At 32.8% G+C, this 16,159-nt stretch overlaps 3 protein-coding genes across 4 annotated transcripts; all 3 read right to left on the bottom strand.

Moving 5' to 3' along the window:
- Positions 1-885: 885 nt before the first annotated feature.
- LOC100808609 (uncharacterized) lies at positions 886-1,804 on the bottom strand. Its single transcript, XM_003522735.5, has one exon. It carries the CDS (start codon positions 1,737-1,739, stop codon positions 1,140-1,142), a length of 600 nt encoding a protein of 199 aa, XP_003522783.2. The 5' UTR covers positions 1,740-1,804; the 3' UTR covers positions 886-1,139.
- A 2,674-nt stretch (positions 1,805-4,478) lies between these two features.
- LOC100306274 (uncharacterized) lies at positions 4,479-7,894 on the bottom strand. 2 transcript variants are annotated; one of them, XM_006577704.4, is made up of 4 exons: positions 7,736-7,894; positions 6,213-6,363; positions 5,308-5,372; positions 4,479-4,781 (listed from the first exon to the last, which is right to left on the bottom strand). In XM_006577704.4, exons 2-4 carry the CDS (start codon positions 6,355-6,357, stop codon positions 4,713-4,715), a joined length of 279 nt encoding a protein of 92 aa, XP_006577767.1. In that variant the 5' UTR covers positions 6,358-6,363; positions 7,736-7,894; the 3' UTR covers positions 4,479-4,712.
- A 621-nt stretch (positions 7,895-8,515) lies between these two features.
- Positions 8,516-16,159, bottom strand: LOC100819664 (queuine tRNA-ribosyltransferase catalytic subunit 1). Its single transcript, XM_003523758.4, has 16 exons — positions 15,977-16,159; positions 15,787-15,842; positions 15,450-15,543; positions 14,556-14,734; positions 13,911-13,961; positions 12,905-12,961; positions 12,096-12,216; positions 11,147-11,213; positions 10,980-11,021; positions 10,119-10,224; positions 9,923-10,033; positions 9,542-9,613; positions 9,355-9,456; positions 9,207-9,253; positions 9,053-9,080; positions 8,516-8,900 (listed from the first exon to the last, which is right to left on the bottom strand). The coding sequence occupies exons 1-16, from the start codon at positions 16,086-16,088 to the stop codon at positions 8,757-8,759; spliced, it is 1,389 nt and encodes a 462-aa protein (XP_003523806.2). The 5' UTR covers positions 16,089-16,159; the 3' UTR covers positions 8,516-8,756.

The raw sequence follows: 16,159 nt of genomic DNA, 5'->3' as shown, positions 1-16,159 counted from the left end.
ATAAAAATTTATGATTTTTAATCAAACTCAACTAATAATAAATCAAGTGAGTTACTAACATTTCTCATCAATTTACTAATAAATACTTAGTAAATTGTCGACGACCAATTCATACAATAACCCACAAATAAATGTTAGTAACGAATTAAAAATTAATGGTGGTCATCCACAACAAAGATATTTTATGCTATTAAAATAAGTAAAAAAAAAATTATTGGCAAAGGTTAGAAGTTAATTAGATGTTAGTTTATTAATTTTTATTAGTAGAAGAGATTTAAATTCATGATTTTTTTTAATGATTAAGTTAATCGTATATTTTCATAAATAAAATAAAAGTGATCTTTCTCTCTAATTACAATATTTCTTGATTCTTTTTAGACAATGCTAATGAGTGTTCCTGCTGGACACTTGCTAATCGAGGATTTGAAAATAAAATAAAATAAAAAGCATAGAATTTTAAGTTTTATGCGTGAAAGATTGCATTTTCACTGCATTTTTAATTATTTTTATTCCTTAAACACTCATTAAGAGATATATTTTTTCCTTTTTATTAAATTAGATTTGATTTCTCAACTGGGGCATTAATTTATCCTTCTAAGTTGATGAGATCACAGCCTCAATTACATCCATAGATCGATTTATTGCCAAGTCATGCCAGCAATACATGTTTCCATTCGACAAACTAGTTAATCGACATGTTCAACTGAATAAGTATTCTCCGATCTCTCCTCTTGTAAATAATTACATCTATAACCGCCAGTAATAACATATATAAATAATTTTGATAGAATCAGATAAAAAAGGAACAATCTCTGGCACATTGATCCTTGTACAATTTAATATATATACGTACTGTACGTACATCTGGTTATGTATATTCATATATTTGCCTTTAATTATTCTCTCCCTATTAATTAATGATCCAGAAAGCGTTCATTTATATACAAAAAAATATACACAAAGCATATCATGCAATACAAGATCTCTATTTTTCTTTCCTTTTTCGCTTACAGGAAATTGGAAAGATGAACTAATTAATACTCAACAACATATAATCCACCAAAAAATTAAAGGGTGGGATTAACAAATGAAAGAAAGAATCACTAATTAATTAGAGATGAAAAAATGATCATCGATCACTAGCTATGTCTAGTTTCTATTAGAGACCTAGAATGAACCAGCTTAGTGCCTTTGATCTCATCCATTCTCTTGCTTTTGGTTTTGGGATGAAGCAACTTGGACCAAAACCCAGTTTTCTTCTTATTACGATCATCACCATCACCATCACCACCACCACCACCTTTTGTTCTTCTCCTTGTTGCAAGAACGCTCATTGACCCAGTTTTGAGTACTCCACCATGCTTTGCGCTCAATAAAAAGATGGAAACAGAATTGGAGCCACTCTTAGAATCTTTGTGAAAAGGGAAGGGAAGCGTAGGAGAGGCGCAAGAAGAGGAGGAAGAGGAGCAATAGGAGGACAAAGAAGAAGAGGTGGAAGACGAACGGCACGAAGAAATCAATGTTGTTTTACGCATAGAAGCTGAGGATAGTTGAGAAAGCTTGTGTCTCAAACAAAGAGAACAGACACCAGGAGATTGGCGGTGGTTGGGGTGCTTCTTGCAGCAACCATTATTGGGCATGAACCTCCCAATGATGTCTTTGTCCTTCGAAGGTGGTCTAATTCTAAGGCTTGCCATAATAATGTTGAAGGCTACATTGTCGTTTGGAATGTGAGTCATATATATATATATATATATAGAGAGAGAGAGAGAGAGATGTGTGAATGTGATGAATGAAGGAACGAGGGAGTGTTTTACTTTCCGTGATAGTTCATGGCTGTTTCCTCAAAATGGTCTTTTTGACGGTATTTGTACAAGTAGAAAAGCAAGACTTGGAAGGTTAAAATGGACGATTGTGATTGAAACATGTGGCTGTGATGGCCCGATGGGTCTTGGGTGCAGTGTGGAAAAGGCCGAAGCTCTTTTTTGTGGAGGCTTGGAAAAAATCTAAAATTTTAGAACAAGGTTGGCGTGGACTAAATCAAAATCAAAATCACCTTGTTGTGGTAAAGGATTCAACGTGGCCCTTTTGTATTGCTATTACTACTATTAGTATTTTCTTCCCAAGAAGGGAAGCTAGAGTTTTATTTTCGGGAGGGTGGTGTTTATAGTTTACAACTTTGTTGTTTTAGATAAATATCAATCAAGAAATTAGTTAATAAATTAAATGTATCTTTTTATTAAATTTACCGTTAATCATCCATCCATTATGTACACTTAACCAAGTGTTTGCATAGTAATGATTAATGTACTTAAGTTAAGAAAAATAATTTTTAATAAAAAAATATAATATATACACTTAATTGATACTCCTTTTTTTCTATTTTTCTTTTTTTTAAAAGCAATTATAGATAATAAAGTTTTTTCAATATTTAAAACAATTACATTAGATGTTTAAGATTGAAACTGAAGCTATTAATTAAGTTAAAACAATTTTATATGAATTAATTCATATATTCTTATAGTATATTTGGAAGAGGTGATAAAGAGAGAGAGAGAAAAAAAAACATGAATAATACAATGTCTTTTCTTTAAAAATTATAAAAGAAAAATGGACTTTTATAAATAAAAATTCAAATTTTTTAATTTAAATTTTAAACTTTTCTTTGTTCTCTCCCTTCTTTCCTCTTAACCAAATATAGAATTAGGTATTTCCTTTCTTTTATCTCTATGTGAATTAGCATAAAGTATGATGAGTATTTTTCAATTTATTTATCTGGCTTGGTAGGAGCTAGGAAGAACCCCACCTGGCTGTAGAGTAGTCATGCCTGGCATGTGTGATGTGACAGTTGCTGACTGCACTGCGTGCATTTCATTCTTAACTTGTGTTGTGAGTTGTGACAGTTGTATTCTTTGTCATTGATTCAATTGGATTCACTGATTCTGGCATTTAGCCATACTTTTCTCTCTCTTTGGAATGCTGTTTCAAGGTCAGTGTGTTCCGTAATCCGTACTTCAAAGACGGATTCTTGTGCAAATCAATTTAAATAAAATTTATAACTTAGACAGAATAATAAATTGTTTCATTATTAATAATAAATATTTTATTGTATTAATAGTTTTAAAAAAGTTTCAGAAGAAAATTATAAAAGGTTATTGAAGTCAATAAGCAATATACAGTATTTTTTTAATATGATATTTCAAAAATCAAATTTAAATTAAGTATGGTTAAGATTATAATGAATATATCTACAAATAAAGATGCCTTTAAGTATCAATATTTAAATTTTAAATTAAATAAAAAAATTAAGAGATTGTATTCCAAGATTTAAAAATTATAAACATAAAATTATATTAAATGTTGAATACAAAAAATTACGTAATATAATAAAAATGAAAATAATTTAAACATTCAAACCAAAAAGTAACATAATTTTTTTAAAAAATTTATCATTGGTTAGAAATAACAGTGGATCATAATTTAAATTGATTATAATAAATCTGAAATGATATTTAAATATTTGAATATACTTATTCATTATAAATTTTAATTATATAAAAATCAACATGTCTTTCACAGTTACCATATATTAATAAATTGTACAAAATAAACATAAAAGAACTAACGAAAATTTTATGTAATTAGTCAAGGTTTTAAAATAAATAATGAAAGTAGAAAAACTAAAAAATGAAAGGAAATGGTTGAATAAAAATATTTTCCTGAGTTCTTATGATTTTTGGAGGACGAGACACAATGAAATCTACAAAAATACGTTCTAATTTTTTAGAGGACGGGACAATATACAAAAATGGTTTATGGTCAAGTAGAAAAATGGGACGCAGACGTTAACTCATCTTCTTCTATTGTTTTATTCCCATCGCCGTACTCTGCTCCTACACGATTGTTTTGTCTTGTCACTGCCGCAAAGTTAGCATCAAAGACCAACTTTCCAACCTCTAAAATTTCGAAATAGAATAAATAAAGAAGAAAATGTCTCAAGTAAATTCTTAGAAAGTACGTTTTAATTTATGTTCTGGGCTAAGTCTTGGAAATGACAAAATGACACAAAAATCACGGAGAGCAGGAAATGACGTATCATTCTCTTGCAAGTAAGAAAGACACTATCAGACATGAAAGCAAAGCATTATATAAATGGAGTTTGGGGGCTGGGGTTACTTAGCAACGGTGCTTGTATAGACAGAGAACAAAAATGCAAGACAACTCTTGTTGAAATGGTTAGGAAATGAGTGTGTTACAATGGTTAAAGTTAAAATTGTAAATGACTCAAAATAGATACCCTCCAAAAAGTTGGTAAATTTGAGTAATTTAAAGTGGTTTGAATCCACCTTTGATCATCTCTTTTCATTAATAAAAAAACCCAGACAATGGCTCAAGGTCTTTTCAGCTTTTACAATTCCACTCGATTATTAACAACTCCATCCATCCAAACATAACCAAACTAATCGGGGAACAACAGATGAAAATTATTGATAGTTTTGATAGTCCAAATCATTCAGCGCACTACATATGTTAATGATATTGATTGATAGGTTAATATCCTATTGAACTATCAAATATTTGTGCCGGTCAATAATTACTCAAGGCGTAGTTCAAAAGGAGAGAACAAACAACAAAACGAAGGGCATGCCAACTCCTCTTCATGGAAAAACATCTGTAGTTACAAAGAAAGTATCTTACACTACTCAATTTGGTTATTTAGCCGTTTGGGAAGCTTCAGAGGTATTCGCTTCTATAGGACACTGAGATACGTATGGTTTGAGCTGCATAAAAGAAGGGATTATATGAATCAGCTGTCACAAATGGTACATGGAAAAAACTAAATTCATACTAGTTAGCTTTGCAGAAATTCTTGACTCATAGTCATTCATGAAGATAAATAATCTTGTACATAGCTTATGGTCATTTATGAAGATGAAGCCATCTTTTTTTTACCCCTCTAAATGGTACAGAGTTGCCAAGGAATGGTGAGGCTAGGAATAATGACTCTGGAATTAAAGAGGAGTACTAATAAGATAAAAGAGAGAACCCAGCACAATTAAATAGAATAAACATTGTGGTAAGGAAGACAAAGAAGAATTCAATAAATAGTTGTAACTGAGCTAAAATATACTAATAAAGTTCAAAAGAGAAAAGCATTGAAGGAACAATGTCAAATTTATCATCAACGAAGTAATGAGTTGAGAACATTATTTATACAGGCAAATGTCAGCACAGTAAACATGTGGAAGAAAAGCAGGTGAACAAAGACGATATAGTGATGTGATTAGATAAGTGGAAGATGCAAACCTTGAAATCAGTCAAATCAGGAACTACATAATTTGGCAATTTTTCTTGCATCACCACATACCCACCTGCAACAATATGGAGATTTTCATTAATATATGTTAATATAATATTATGTAGCTTGGCAAACTATTTTGTTACAATATTATAAATGCAACTTCAGTGATGAATTCAGAGTTTTGTAAAGCCACATTTACTAACAGTAGATATTTAGGATATAACACAAATTTCTAGAGCTGAATATAGAAATGCAAGTAATTTCAGTCAACCAACCAAAAAAATAGATATGGGCTAAAGAGTAAGAGTCCTCATAAATATCAAGTAAAAAAAAGCGAGCATCTTTCACACCAAGCAGTCCTCGTCGACCAAAGTAACAGAAGTGAAACTAGACTAAGATTTAAGAAGTTACAAGTTTTTTCCTAGGATTTAAAAAGACACAAGTTTCACTGGAAAACATTAATCATACATATTTCCTTATTTACATAGGATATAATCAGATCTAAACATATCCTAACAATATCTGTAACAACCTCTATAACTTAATTTTAAAACTGCAGTCACTTGTCAATAATTCAGCAAGTACAACTAGCAAACACCATTAATGTAGATAAAGCCTCTTCCTGAAGGTGCTCAGCATGTTGATTATCTATTTGCAAGGAAAATAGTAATAGTAACCATTAAACACCATTACCAATCTAATAAATACACCCCATTCACATTGCAAAAACAAAACATATATGCCATCAAGCAGTCGACAAGGCTCAAAGACAAAGTAATCAAAGTCAGACTAATAAAATGAAATGCATTCTAGTTAAGATAAATGTTCCTTAAACAAATTAAGAAACATTTATCTTGAACTAGAATACATAAAACATGGATTAAACACAACTTCAATTGAAGAAACAAACCTTTGCGAGTGTGGAAACCAGTAGGCTTGCAATTCTTTCCCTTATAATAACCACGAGGAGCACGTTTTGATGATAGAATATCGAGTGAAGATGGCCGCTTCCTTCGAAATGCCCTTCCTATTCCTAAGATGAGTCCCAGAGGCATCTTTTTCTGCAAGACAGAACAAACCAATAATTACCAAAACCAAACATGTATGTCACAATCAAGGAATAACATATATAAACACAAATAATAGCAGTAATAGTACATAATCAAAAGTAGAAAAATGTCGGCGTAAAAACTACATTATGCACTTGCCATTGGCAATTGATGAAGGTAAAACAGAAAGCCCACAGATTGCCAAGCAGAGGATTCAAGGAAAGGGATCTGAGCCAGGGTTGGTTTGAGGAAATGAAAAATAAGGAAAGGGAATTCGTCTTTACTCACCCATATTAGTGGACCACACCCACATTTAATGATATAATTATTATCTGAATCAAGTTTATTACTTTTTGGGTAAAGCCCAGTGTAGGTTGGTAACCTCTTCTACCTGGAGAGGTATGATTTGATTTCAGGTCATCCTTTCTTGGGTTAGTAAAGATAGGTAACTCCAATGTTGGTTAGAATGCCAGTGGCAAACTTGAGATCTTCAAGCACAGGTAAAAGTATAACTAAAATATCACCTACAGGAAACTCACTTAAAGAATTATACACTACATGGAAATTACTCAGACCCCAAGAGAATAACTATCTGGAGAGAGATTGGCCCAACCTTTCCTTCTATTGTAAAAGAAAAAAGAAATCAGGGTAGCATAGCTTTGATCTCAATGAAATTATTTTAGTCAGGGACAAACAGACTACATTTTTACTAACACAGACACTAACTAATGAATATTTCATGATATATAAAACACTGTTGGAAGATCATCGGATAACTTATGCACAACAATGTTTTGACACTTATAACAGCATCAATATCACAGACTACTTAATTTTTACACCAGAACAGCAGAGCTTCTTGACACTTTCTATCACTAATCATTTCCATTTCCGAGGACTACAATTAGCCATAACCAAGAATGTCCTAATTGTCACTGAGATCAAAGCTCTGTTACCCTGATCATAGCTCTATTTAGGTATTTAACAACACTGAATTGGTACCCAGGCACTAACAGGTGGGTTCCAAATCTGAAACTGAAATCACTGGTTCAATGCTTTTATCTATTAGACTCGACAAGAAATAATCTCCACATAAAAAAAAAAAGAGTCCATTAATAGATACAAATTAACTAACCCCAAAAGCTTTGCACAGACGAAAACAAGTTCCTTCGTTTCTGCTATAATTAGTGAAGAAAAAATGGAAAATGCAGACAGAACCAATTCAAACACAAATCGAATTCAGTTAGGTGCGCTAACCTATGGTTTGGCGTCAAATATTCAGAAAAGACGCAGAAGCTACTTGACGGAGCTTCGATCTTACGCGCATCAAAATATTACGTTACCCGTAACAAACATACAGTAGAGAGAGAACAGAGAAGCATACCTAGAAATCGCAGAGAGATAACAAATTGGGTTGGAACCGTCGACGAATAATCAGTGAAAGCGGAGAAAGAACAAAGACAGTGGCGGTGTGGCACCGTCAGGACTGTGAGGGTTTAGGGTTGAAGAGAAGGATAAACATATAATTTAATAAATAGTAGTATAACAGTAAAAAAATATTTCTTGTAAATAGAACCATATAACAAAATGGACTTTAGTTTTCTTGATTATTGTTTTAGGAGTAGCCATTAACAATATAAAAGTAAAAAAAAAAAATCTTATGAAAGAAAAATAGTTATCTTATTAAAAATAAAAATGTAATGCATATCATTTTAAGTAATTACAAATATTAAATAAGGCATATTTATTATTTTTGAATCAGTGTTCTTATGATAAATGATTAATAAAATCATATATACTTTTAATTAAAGCCATTCAAATCATAAAATAGCTTAAGATATATAAAAAAAAACTTTATAATTGATTAGAATTTATAAGAAAGAATTTGTTTTTGATTAAATTAAGAGAAAAAATCATTAAACAAACTGATTTATATAGGTCGAATATGCATACTCCTCTTGCATCAAATTGATTAAAATTCAAGTTCATGATCATGAAGGTAGTCAATGATTGAAAATTAATTGTTACAAGAATTTTTAGTGAGATTTTCGGGGAAATTGAACAAATGATATACAATTTTAGCATGCATAACTGCTCCGTTAGTTGAGTTTAAACACGTGAACTTAGACGAGATCATACATGCACTGTTGTGGAAGTAAAAGAGTTACATTTAAGCTTCGCTTTACTCTATCCATCGTTTTACTTTTAAATTCTCTAGAACACAAGACGAATCTTCAGATGCGTGATAAATAAGAACCTAGTCCTAAAGGAACCTAGTATAATCCTAACCTTTCAAAATTCTTACTGATACGGCATAAGCAGTATACAAAATTTATGCCGCAAAAAATCATAGTAAAACTATAGTGTATCTCTTCAATGTTTCTGTTGGTCCGTGTGTATCATTTTTACCTCACCAAACTAACTTCTTCGGGCATGTTTTTGGAATCATCTTCTTGGCATGATGGAAACGGAGCACAGCAGGAAGAAATGTCGATTCCAGCCACCTCCATAGCATCGCAGACCCATTCAGGAACATCACCTTTCGGGAACTGCATTATGAATATGTAAGTAAGTCTAACAGCCACTTGAATTGGAAAAAAATGACAATGTCAACAGAAATATATTACAGTTTTCAATTTCAAAATAGAAGTCAATGTAATGTGACCAAAATTCAAGGTTGATGTAATTTTCTCAAGCATACCATTTTGTGTAGAAAGTCGCATACAAACCTACAAAAAGTAAAAACAAAATATGGTTATTGGCATATAAAGGAAGGAAATTGTCGAATGGAAAGTATCAATTCAGATCAAAAGTGAGATAAAATGAAAGAAGAGAATATTTAAATATGAACATACTCTGGGAACCTTCCTTCAACTATTGAAGAGTGTAGATTCCTACTGAGCTGCAGATTTTGGAAATATAATGACTTTAGTCATACATATTAACACAAGTACACAACTATATAGTTATAATAGTCTTTTTATCAGATGATATTGCTTCTACCTGCAACATGTAGTATAAATTATGATATGACAAAAGTTGAGACCCCATTGCATCTTTTGTCACAAGGCAATGGATGTAAGCCCTGCTGTAGTTCTTGCAAACCTGTGACAGAAGAAATAAACTAAAACACATGCTGGTTTCTGCAAACAGTTTTATCAAATAAAAAATTGACCTCTTACAAACATACCATACAAGGGCAAGTGGGATCAATTGGACGGGTGTCATCGGCCATTGCTTTATGTTTTAGTTTCAATACTCCCTACAAAATTACAGGAAAAAAACTAAGCTAAAGAAGAAAATGATGTGTGAATAAGTGGAATTAAGTAATTTTTTAAAAAAAATAGTAATATTGCAAATATATTAAAATAATAGCAATAAAAAAATTGAATCAATAGAGCCCAATAGGGAGACAACATCATTAGTTCATTACCCATAAAACTTGAAATTTTCAAAGTTGTTAGATACACGATCATGAATGCATGTATATTGTATACGACTATTGTCTGTGTGTGTGAAGAAAGAATGTTACAAATTATCAATAAAATAAAAAAAAGATAAAAATGATCACCTCAGGAACGAGAGCAGTGCCAAAGCGTGCTGTGCGAGTAGGATAAACACAGTCATACATATCAGCACCCAAAGCACTACAAACAACAATATCAAGTGGATAACCAACTCCCTGAAAGTTCATGCAAAATGTGACGACATTATACTGATATATTTTTCTGAGAAAAAAAGGGTTGATAACATGAAGTCATTCTGACCATAACATATCGTGGTTTATCTTCTGGCAAAGCAGCAGTGCACTGAGCAACAACTCGCCAAAATGAATTTTTATCTTCACCGCCTGAAAGACCACCAATAGCATAGCTGTCACAAAAGAAAAATATATTTAACTACATGTCACTACTGAAAAAACTATTAATTTAAAGACTCTTCTGTGCTGCTGGTGTTCGTATATAAAAGCAACTTATGTCTATATGAAAATTACATTCTTTGCTGGGAAAAAAACACACCATATGCAAGTAAAAATATCCAAACGTGACAATATGCTTTCCAGTGCATGCAGATTGTGAGGGATAGTCTGTAAGGTTCATTCTAATTTGTGTAAATTCATAAAAGAAAACCTTTATGCACATTTTCAAGATATCTTATATACTATAACAGAGTCTTCAATATGTATTTTTGTTTTCAGGCATCCATGGATGTTACTAAATTTTGGATAGAATAACAGAGTCCTCCTTTAATGTGTTAAAAACCAGATCAGGCAAATAGAGCAGTAAGGCCACCAGTTCAGAGCCCCCCTCCCTCCAAAAAAATGAAATTTGGATATAGATCAGAGGGGGGAAATAGTCAAATAACAAATTAAATCCATTTAACAATGTAAAATTATTTTTAAGATTAAAACTTATGCTTTAAAGAGGAAATAAAGACATTGCTCAGACAATTTATGAATAATTTGACCTAGTCCAGTTTAGGAAGGCAACTGTACCCAAAGCCAAGAAAACCAAACCGGCCAGTAGGCCCGGTACATTCTAGTCTTGTTAATAAAGCACAGCCAAAAAATATAAAAAGCATTGGAAAAACCATAAACAGTTTGCATGTTGACAAGAATTTACACCTACCCAGGCAAATTGCGCTCCACCAAACCTTTGACACAGATATCCCTGATTACAAAATATCATAGTTTATAAGCAATATACAACTTCCAAACTGGTAAAACAGCAATCAGGAAACTAAATATAGTGCACAACAAAATAGCAAGAAGGTTATGCTTTGTGCAGGAATTCACCTCAATATGGGATCTAAACCACCTTGCACGATACCAAACAAGTTCTGATCATGAGGTCTCTTGTGAGCTGTTAACATAAGGCAATAGGCATTGATATTCAGCATGCAAAGTAGGCAGTGATAGAAAAGTATATGAGTAGGATTAAAAATATGGTCTATCATTTCTATTCAACATTCAAGCTAAAATAAATATAAAACCTTTTACAAACTGGTCATGCTTGACATCATTGACCATAATTTTATACATGGCACATGCTAAGAGACAAACATAAATCACTGTCACCCTCTATTTTCTCGAACAAGTATCTAATGTGCTAGTGAATGAATAAAAGGAACTCAAGAATTAAAAATTAGATAAACTTTCCCTTCCGTTGTCTTTTGCAGTTCTATCTTCTTCAAGACATAGAATATACAACAGAAATGTTCGCTAAATATTAGGGAAGAAAATATATTACTGCAATGAGGATAGGTTTTTCATTTTGAAGAAATAGCAGTCCAATAAACAAGTGATATACAACTCAAATAGCCACTACAAAAGAAATGAAAATTAAAAATTTAGATGTTTGTTCCATTTCAAAGATGTGCATAGTTCCAACATTATAATTTATTGGATCTGGATTTGTAAAGGGTATTTCAGTGATCTTCAAGCAAAGGAAAAATGGATTGACAGATATGGTTTAATGGTTGTGCTCAGGTTAGCTTGAATAAAATGTGCAAGTCTGGAATTTAAATGATTTTCAGTTGCACTAACGTTTCACAGTAGGGGAATGATTAATTGAAAGTCAGACGATTATTTTCTTCTTTTGAGAAATGGAACTAAGTCTAGATTGCATCAAAGAATATCAGTTGTACAGGTTAGGCCAAAGTTTGTCAAGGGTCACAATTCAATTCCCCTTCTTGTGACACTAATTCACTTCTTTCACCGGAAAAAAAATCACTTCAATATTTACCTGCTATACATCTGTCTATCCATCTAAGTGTTCGATACATAGCTTCCTCTATTCTTGGACCAGTAATGGTGGTCTTTACAACATCATCAAGAGCCATAATGATATCTGCTCCAATTCTATTCTGCATAATTTATGACAAATATGAAATTGAGTGGAACAAGAGAAAATCAAATCCTTCAAACTGCTTTAGGGGGGAAAACTGTCACAACAACAAATGAATATCTTAACTGTTGAATTTAGAGGGAAGAAAGAGACAAATATAGAGGGAAAAAGGATGGAATTGATTTATTGTACAATACTAAGTTATGGAACATCTATATAGATAGACTATAATAGACTAAGGGGGGACATTTTTCATGTAAAGAAAGAAAGAAAAAAATATCTTGAGAAAATACACAACTAAGATTCTAAGAATGAGTAGTCATATTCCATTGGTAGCAGACTGCAGAGTACTACAGGCTGTCTTGAATTGCCATTTGCAATTGCTTTCTAAAAACTAATTGGGAGAAAGTTGAATCAAGAGTAGAGAACATCAAAATCTGCAATAAGGGGGGAACAGGAAGCAAGGATAAAGGACATGACCTTTTTATAAGTGATAAATTCCAAATGTTAAAGAAAGATCAACCGTCCCTCAGTTTGGAAATATTGTATTTAAAACAAGGAAATATTTTATTTAAAAAGCAAATCACATTATGCAGACTCCTATAATCTCCAGTACATTTTAAATACAACATATATAGATACAAGCAAAAAGAAAGCACCCAGGTAAAAATAAAAGAAAAACATGGAGAAAAGCTTAATTTACTTACTTGGATTTGAATTGATTCCTCAGGTGTTAGAAGCATTGGTTTTCCATCTACTGGTGACTGCAACAAGAGTTACAAATAACAAAAGATGGCATATACTTCATAACAATAATAATTTCATAAATCTTTACTGAATATAAATTCTTTTTATTGAAAAAGCAATCAAATAAATACAAAATCAGTTGAGTGTAAAATGACAGCCATTATACCATCTAATGCAAGGACGGAAAAACGCATTTCAAATTCTGATATTATCGTATCATGTATCCAAGGTATGTCAATGGGGTGGGTAGTGTTGCCACTGTATCCATCCCCATTTACATTAACAGGTATCCAGACAGGAAATGGGTATCCATGTGCTTATCCAGTAAAAAATCATTATGAAATAACAAAAAATCATAATATATATGTAATATTTAATAGACAAATAAATGAGTATCCATGGGGTGGTTATTATAATACCCGTACCCATCCATCCAGTATCCTAATCAGACAATGGAAGTATGGCATCAGGGATGGCCTCTTGGATAAATATTCTCTCAAAACTCAGTAAGACATCCAGCCAGCCAATGAGAAAAGTCAACAAAAATTAGCAAGAAATGAAATGAATTTGTAATCACATTCAAGAGAACCAGGTAGAAGAGTGGTTCATGGTTCAACCAGTGGGTCAAAATACATGTTTGATACATTTGGGAACGTGAAATCAATGTGGACCATTGGAAAAAAATGACAAGTTGTCAACTCAGTCCATGTTTGATCTAGTTAAGCCCAATTTTCAGTTTGGCAGAGAACTAGGCAATTCAAAACTAGTCCAATTCTCCAGTTTTGGACATTTTAACTAGTTTTCACTTTTTTGTTTGGTTGAAATGCTAAGATGATTTAGGGTTTAACCAAACTGGTATGCAGTCAAGTTGGCAGTTCAGAAGGCGTGATTTTAGAACACTGATCAAGAGTGAAGCAGAACACACCTTTGAAATCTTGTCTATATCTTGAAAGGAAAAAAATTTACCTGAAATGTCACACCTTTTTCTGTGATATCAGCAAGATGCAACAGCGAAACCTAAAACATCAGTGAAATAAAAATGATTTCATTTAACAGGGATCCTGAACATTATTATCAACCAACGTATAATATTGGTCCACTTTACATAACATATCTTCGTTGTTAAGCCTATTCTCACAGTTCACTTCTCTGACAATGAGTTACTTTCATCACGTCTCTTAAAGAGTTAAATATGATCTTCATTTTGTAAGGTTAAACAATAAATGACATAAAACGTTATACTAATTTATTTAACATCTAAAAACAGAACAGCAACACTTCAAAGCTTTAAGATACAGAGATACACAGAACAAAAACTGAAGAAAAAATACACGCATGCGCGGGGGTGGGGGGGACTTGTGTTATGCCACACTCAATCAGAAATTTATCAACTTTTTGCTTTCTTCATTATTATGCAATTTTCATGTAGCATATTAACAATAAAAATTATGAAAATAAGTTTTTCTTATTTTTCATTGCTGGCATAGGCTACGTGGCATGAACAAATGCCATCAAATAAGATTAGCAAGCAATAGTATTCACAGGATCAAAGAATGCTAAAAATTCACAAGATGAAAACAAGAATCAAGCATAAATAAGGTCATAAACTACCATTTGAAAGCCACCAGAGTCTGTAAGCAAAGCCCGCTTCCAATTCATAAAATTATGAAGACCACCAACTTCATCAAGAAGCTCAGAAGTAGGCCTAAGGGCCAAGTGATATGTATTTCCAAGTATTATTTGGCAACCAATTTCCTCAAGCTGGCTATTTGTCAATCCCTTTATTGTTCCTGGTCATTCAAAAATCCCATCTATAAGACAAAATTGCAGCATCTCAAGTGAACCACAACTATTAAGCAATCCACCAAAATCCCAACAGACCAAGAAATTCACATCAAACAATGCAAATACCAACATTCAGTAATGTTTGTATTCTATAGACAAGCAATAACCAATGCCCATGGGAAAATATTTTACTTCAAAATGTGAAGCATTTCTTCGGTCATTTGCTCCATTTAAAACCGAAGCAATTTGGGAACGGCCAAAATATAATTTTGGCCCTCATATGAACTTTTGGTCTCAATTTGATCCCCTAAGTTTAAAATTTTCACTTTGGTACCTAATGATCCTTCCCTCATGTTTTTGCACTAACAATATTAATTTTGACTAATGTGGCAAATGCCCATCAGACGTGGGATCTTTCACAGCTTGCCATGTGTCACCAAACTAACCAAATCAGTGCGGTAAACTGATGAAAGGAATATTTTGGTATAACAAAAATACTTCAAGGGAGCAGAGTAAAACTTTAAAGACTCGGGAGCAAACTGAAACAAAAAAAAAATATTCAGAACTTTGAAGGAGTTTATGTTAGCTGTTTAGGAGTAAAAAAAAGGAGTTTATTTTCTTATTGCATGCAAAGTTTGAAGGAGAACAAAAAGCACTAGGAAAATTGAATTTGCAGCATTGCAGCAACCAAATCAGGAAGAATCAAGTCAGAACTTTGACCTTGTGTGCCCACAGGCATAAACAACGGAGTTTGGCACACAAAATGAGGGAGTGTCAACCTCGCAGCGCGAGCACGGTTGAATCTGCCAAGAACCTGGGAAAAGAAACAGGACAAACTCCTAAGAATAACTGAAATACAGTTTAATAACCGTTAAGAAAGGAGCACGCGCCGGCATGTAAAACACATGGGCAGTGATTTTCAGCCATCACATCTAGCCATAACACCTACTGTTGATTTAAATGAACCAACAAAAAGTACTAATAACTCAAGTAACAAATTTCAAATTGATTTAATAGAATAAAAAGTGAGACAATGCAGCAGTAGAAGAAGGTGAACCTCAAAAGTAAGCGCCATCGCGTTAGTCTGGGAAGCAGTAATAGAGGTAGTATATCCTGGCAAGGAAGCACGATAAGAGAATAAGGAACATATAAGAAAGCATTTACTTGAACAGGGAACGTTGTCGGTGAGAGAGGAAGAGGAAGAACTTACAGGTAATGCGAAGGAAAGTTGTTATGTTAGCGCATACCTTGGCGGCTACGAGGGTGTTGCGGCGCTCGCACCTTATTAGTAATGTTTGGTTTTGGTTTGAAACACAGACACCAGCTCATGGGAGCCTCCACGCTCATCCCTCGAAACATGCTTTGACCAACAATTTTTCTGTTCCAAAGTGCCTACTTTTTTGACAAATAATAACAGCCTCAACACAATA

This window comes from Glycine max, chromosome 4 (genome assembly GCF_000004515.6).
Source record: "Glycine max cultivar Williams 82 chromosome 4, Glycine_max_v4.0, whole genome shotgun sequence".
Taxonomy (NCBI): Eukaryota; Viridiplantae; Streptophyta; class Magnoliopsida; order Fabales; family Fabaceae; genus Glycine; species Glycine max.
This window is presented reverse-complemented; position numbering and strand designations above follow the sequence as displayed.

What these genes read in the sequence shown, in the direction of transcription:
- LOC100808609 (XM_003522735.5), bottom strand. Translation starts at nt 1,739, where the DNA reads ATGACTCACATTCCAAACGACAATGTAGCCTTCAACATTATTATGGCA.
- LOC100819664 (XM_003523758.4), bottom strand. Translation starts at nt 16,088, where the DNA reads ATGTTTCGAGGGATGAGCGTGGAGGCTCCCATGAGCTGGTGTCTGTGT. An exon ending in TATGCCTGTGGGCACACAAG is followed by an intron (nt 14,735 to 15,449) that starts GTCAAAGTTCTG and finishes TTGAATGACCAG; the next exon opens with GAACAATAAAGGGATTGACA. An exon ending in ACTCTGGTGGCTTTCAAATG is followed by an intron (nt 13,962 to 14,555) that starts GTAGTTTATGAC and finishes CTGATGTTTTAG; the next exon opens with GTTTCGCTGTTGCATCTTGC.
- LOC100306274 (XM_006577704.4), bottom strand. Translation starts at nt 6,357, where the DNA reads ATGCCTCTGGGACTCATCTTAGGAATAGGAAGGGCATTTCGAAGGAAG. An exon ending in TGGTTTCCACACTCGCAAAG is followed by an intron (nt 5,373 to 6,212) that starts GTTTGTTTCTTC and finishes ATATTGTTGCAG; the next exon opens with GTGGGTATGTGGTGATGCAA. An exon ending in CTGATTTGACTGATTTCAAG is followed by an intron (nt 4,782 to 5,307) that starts GTTTGCATCTTC and finishes TCTTTTATGCAG; the next exon opens with CTCAAACCATACGTATCTCA.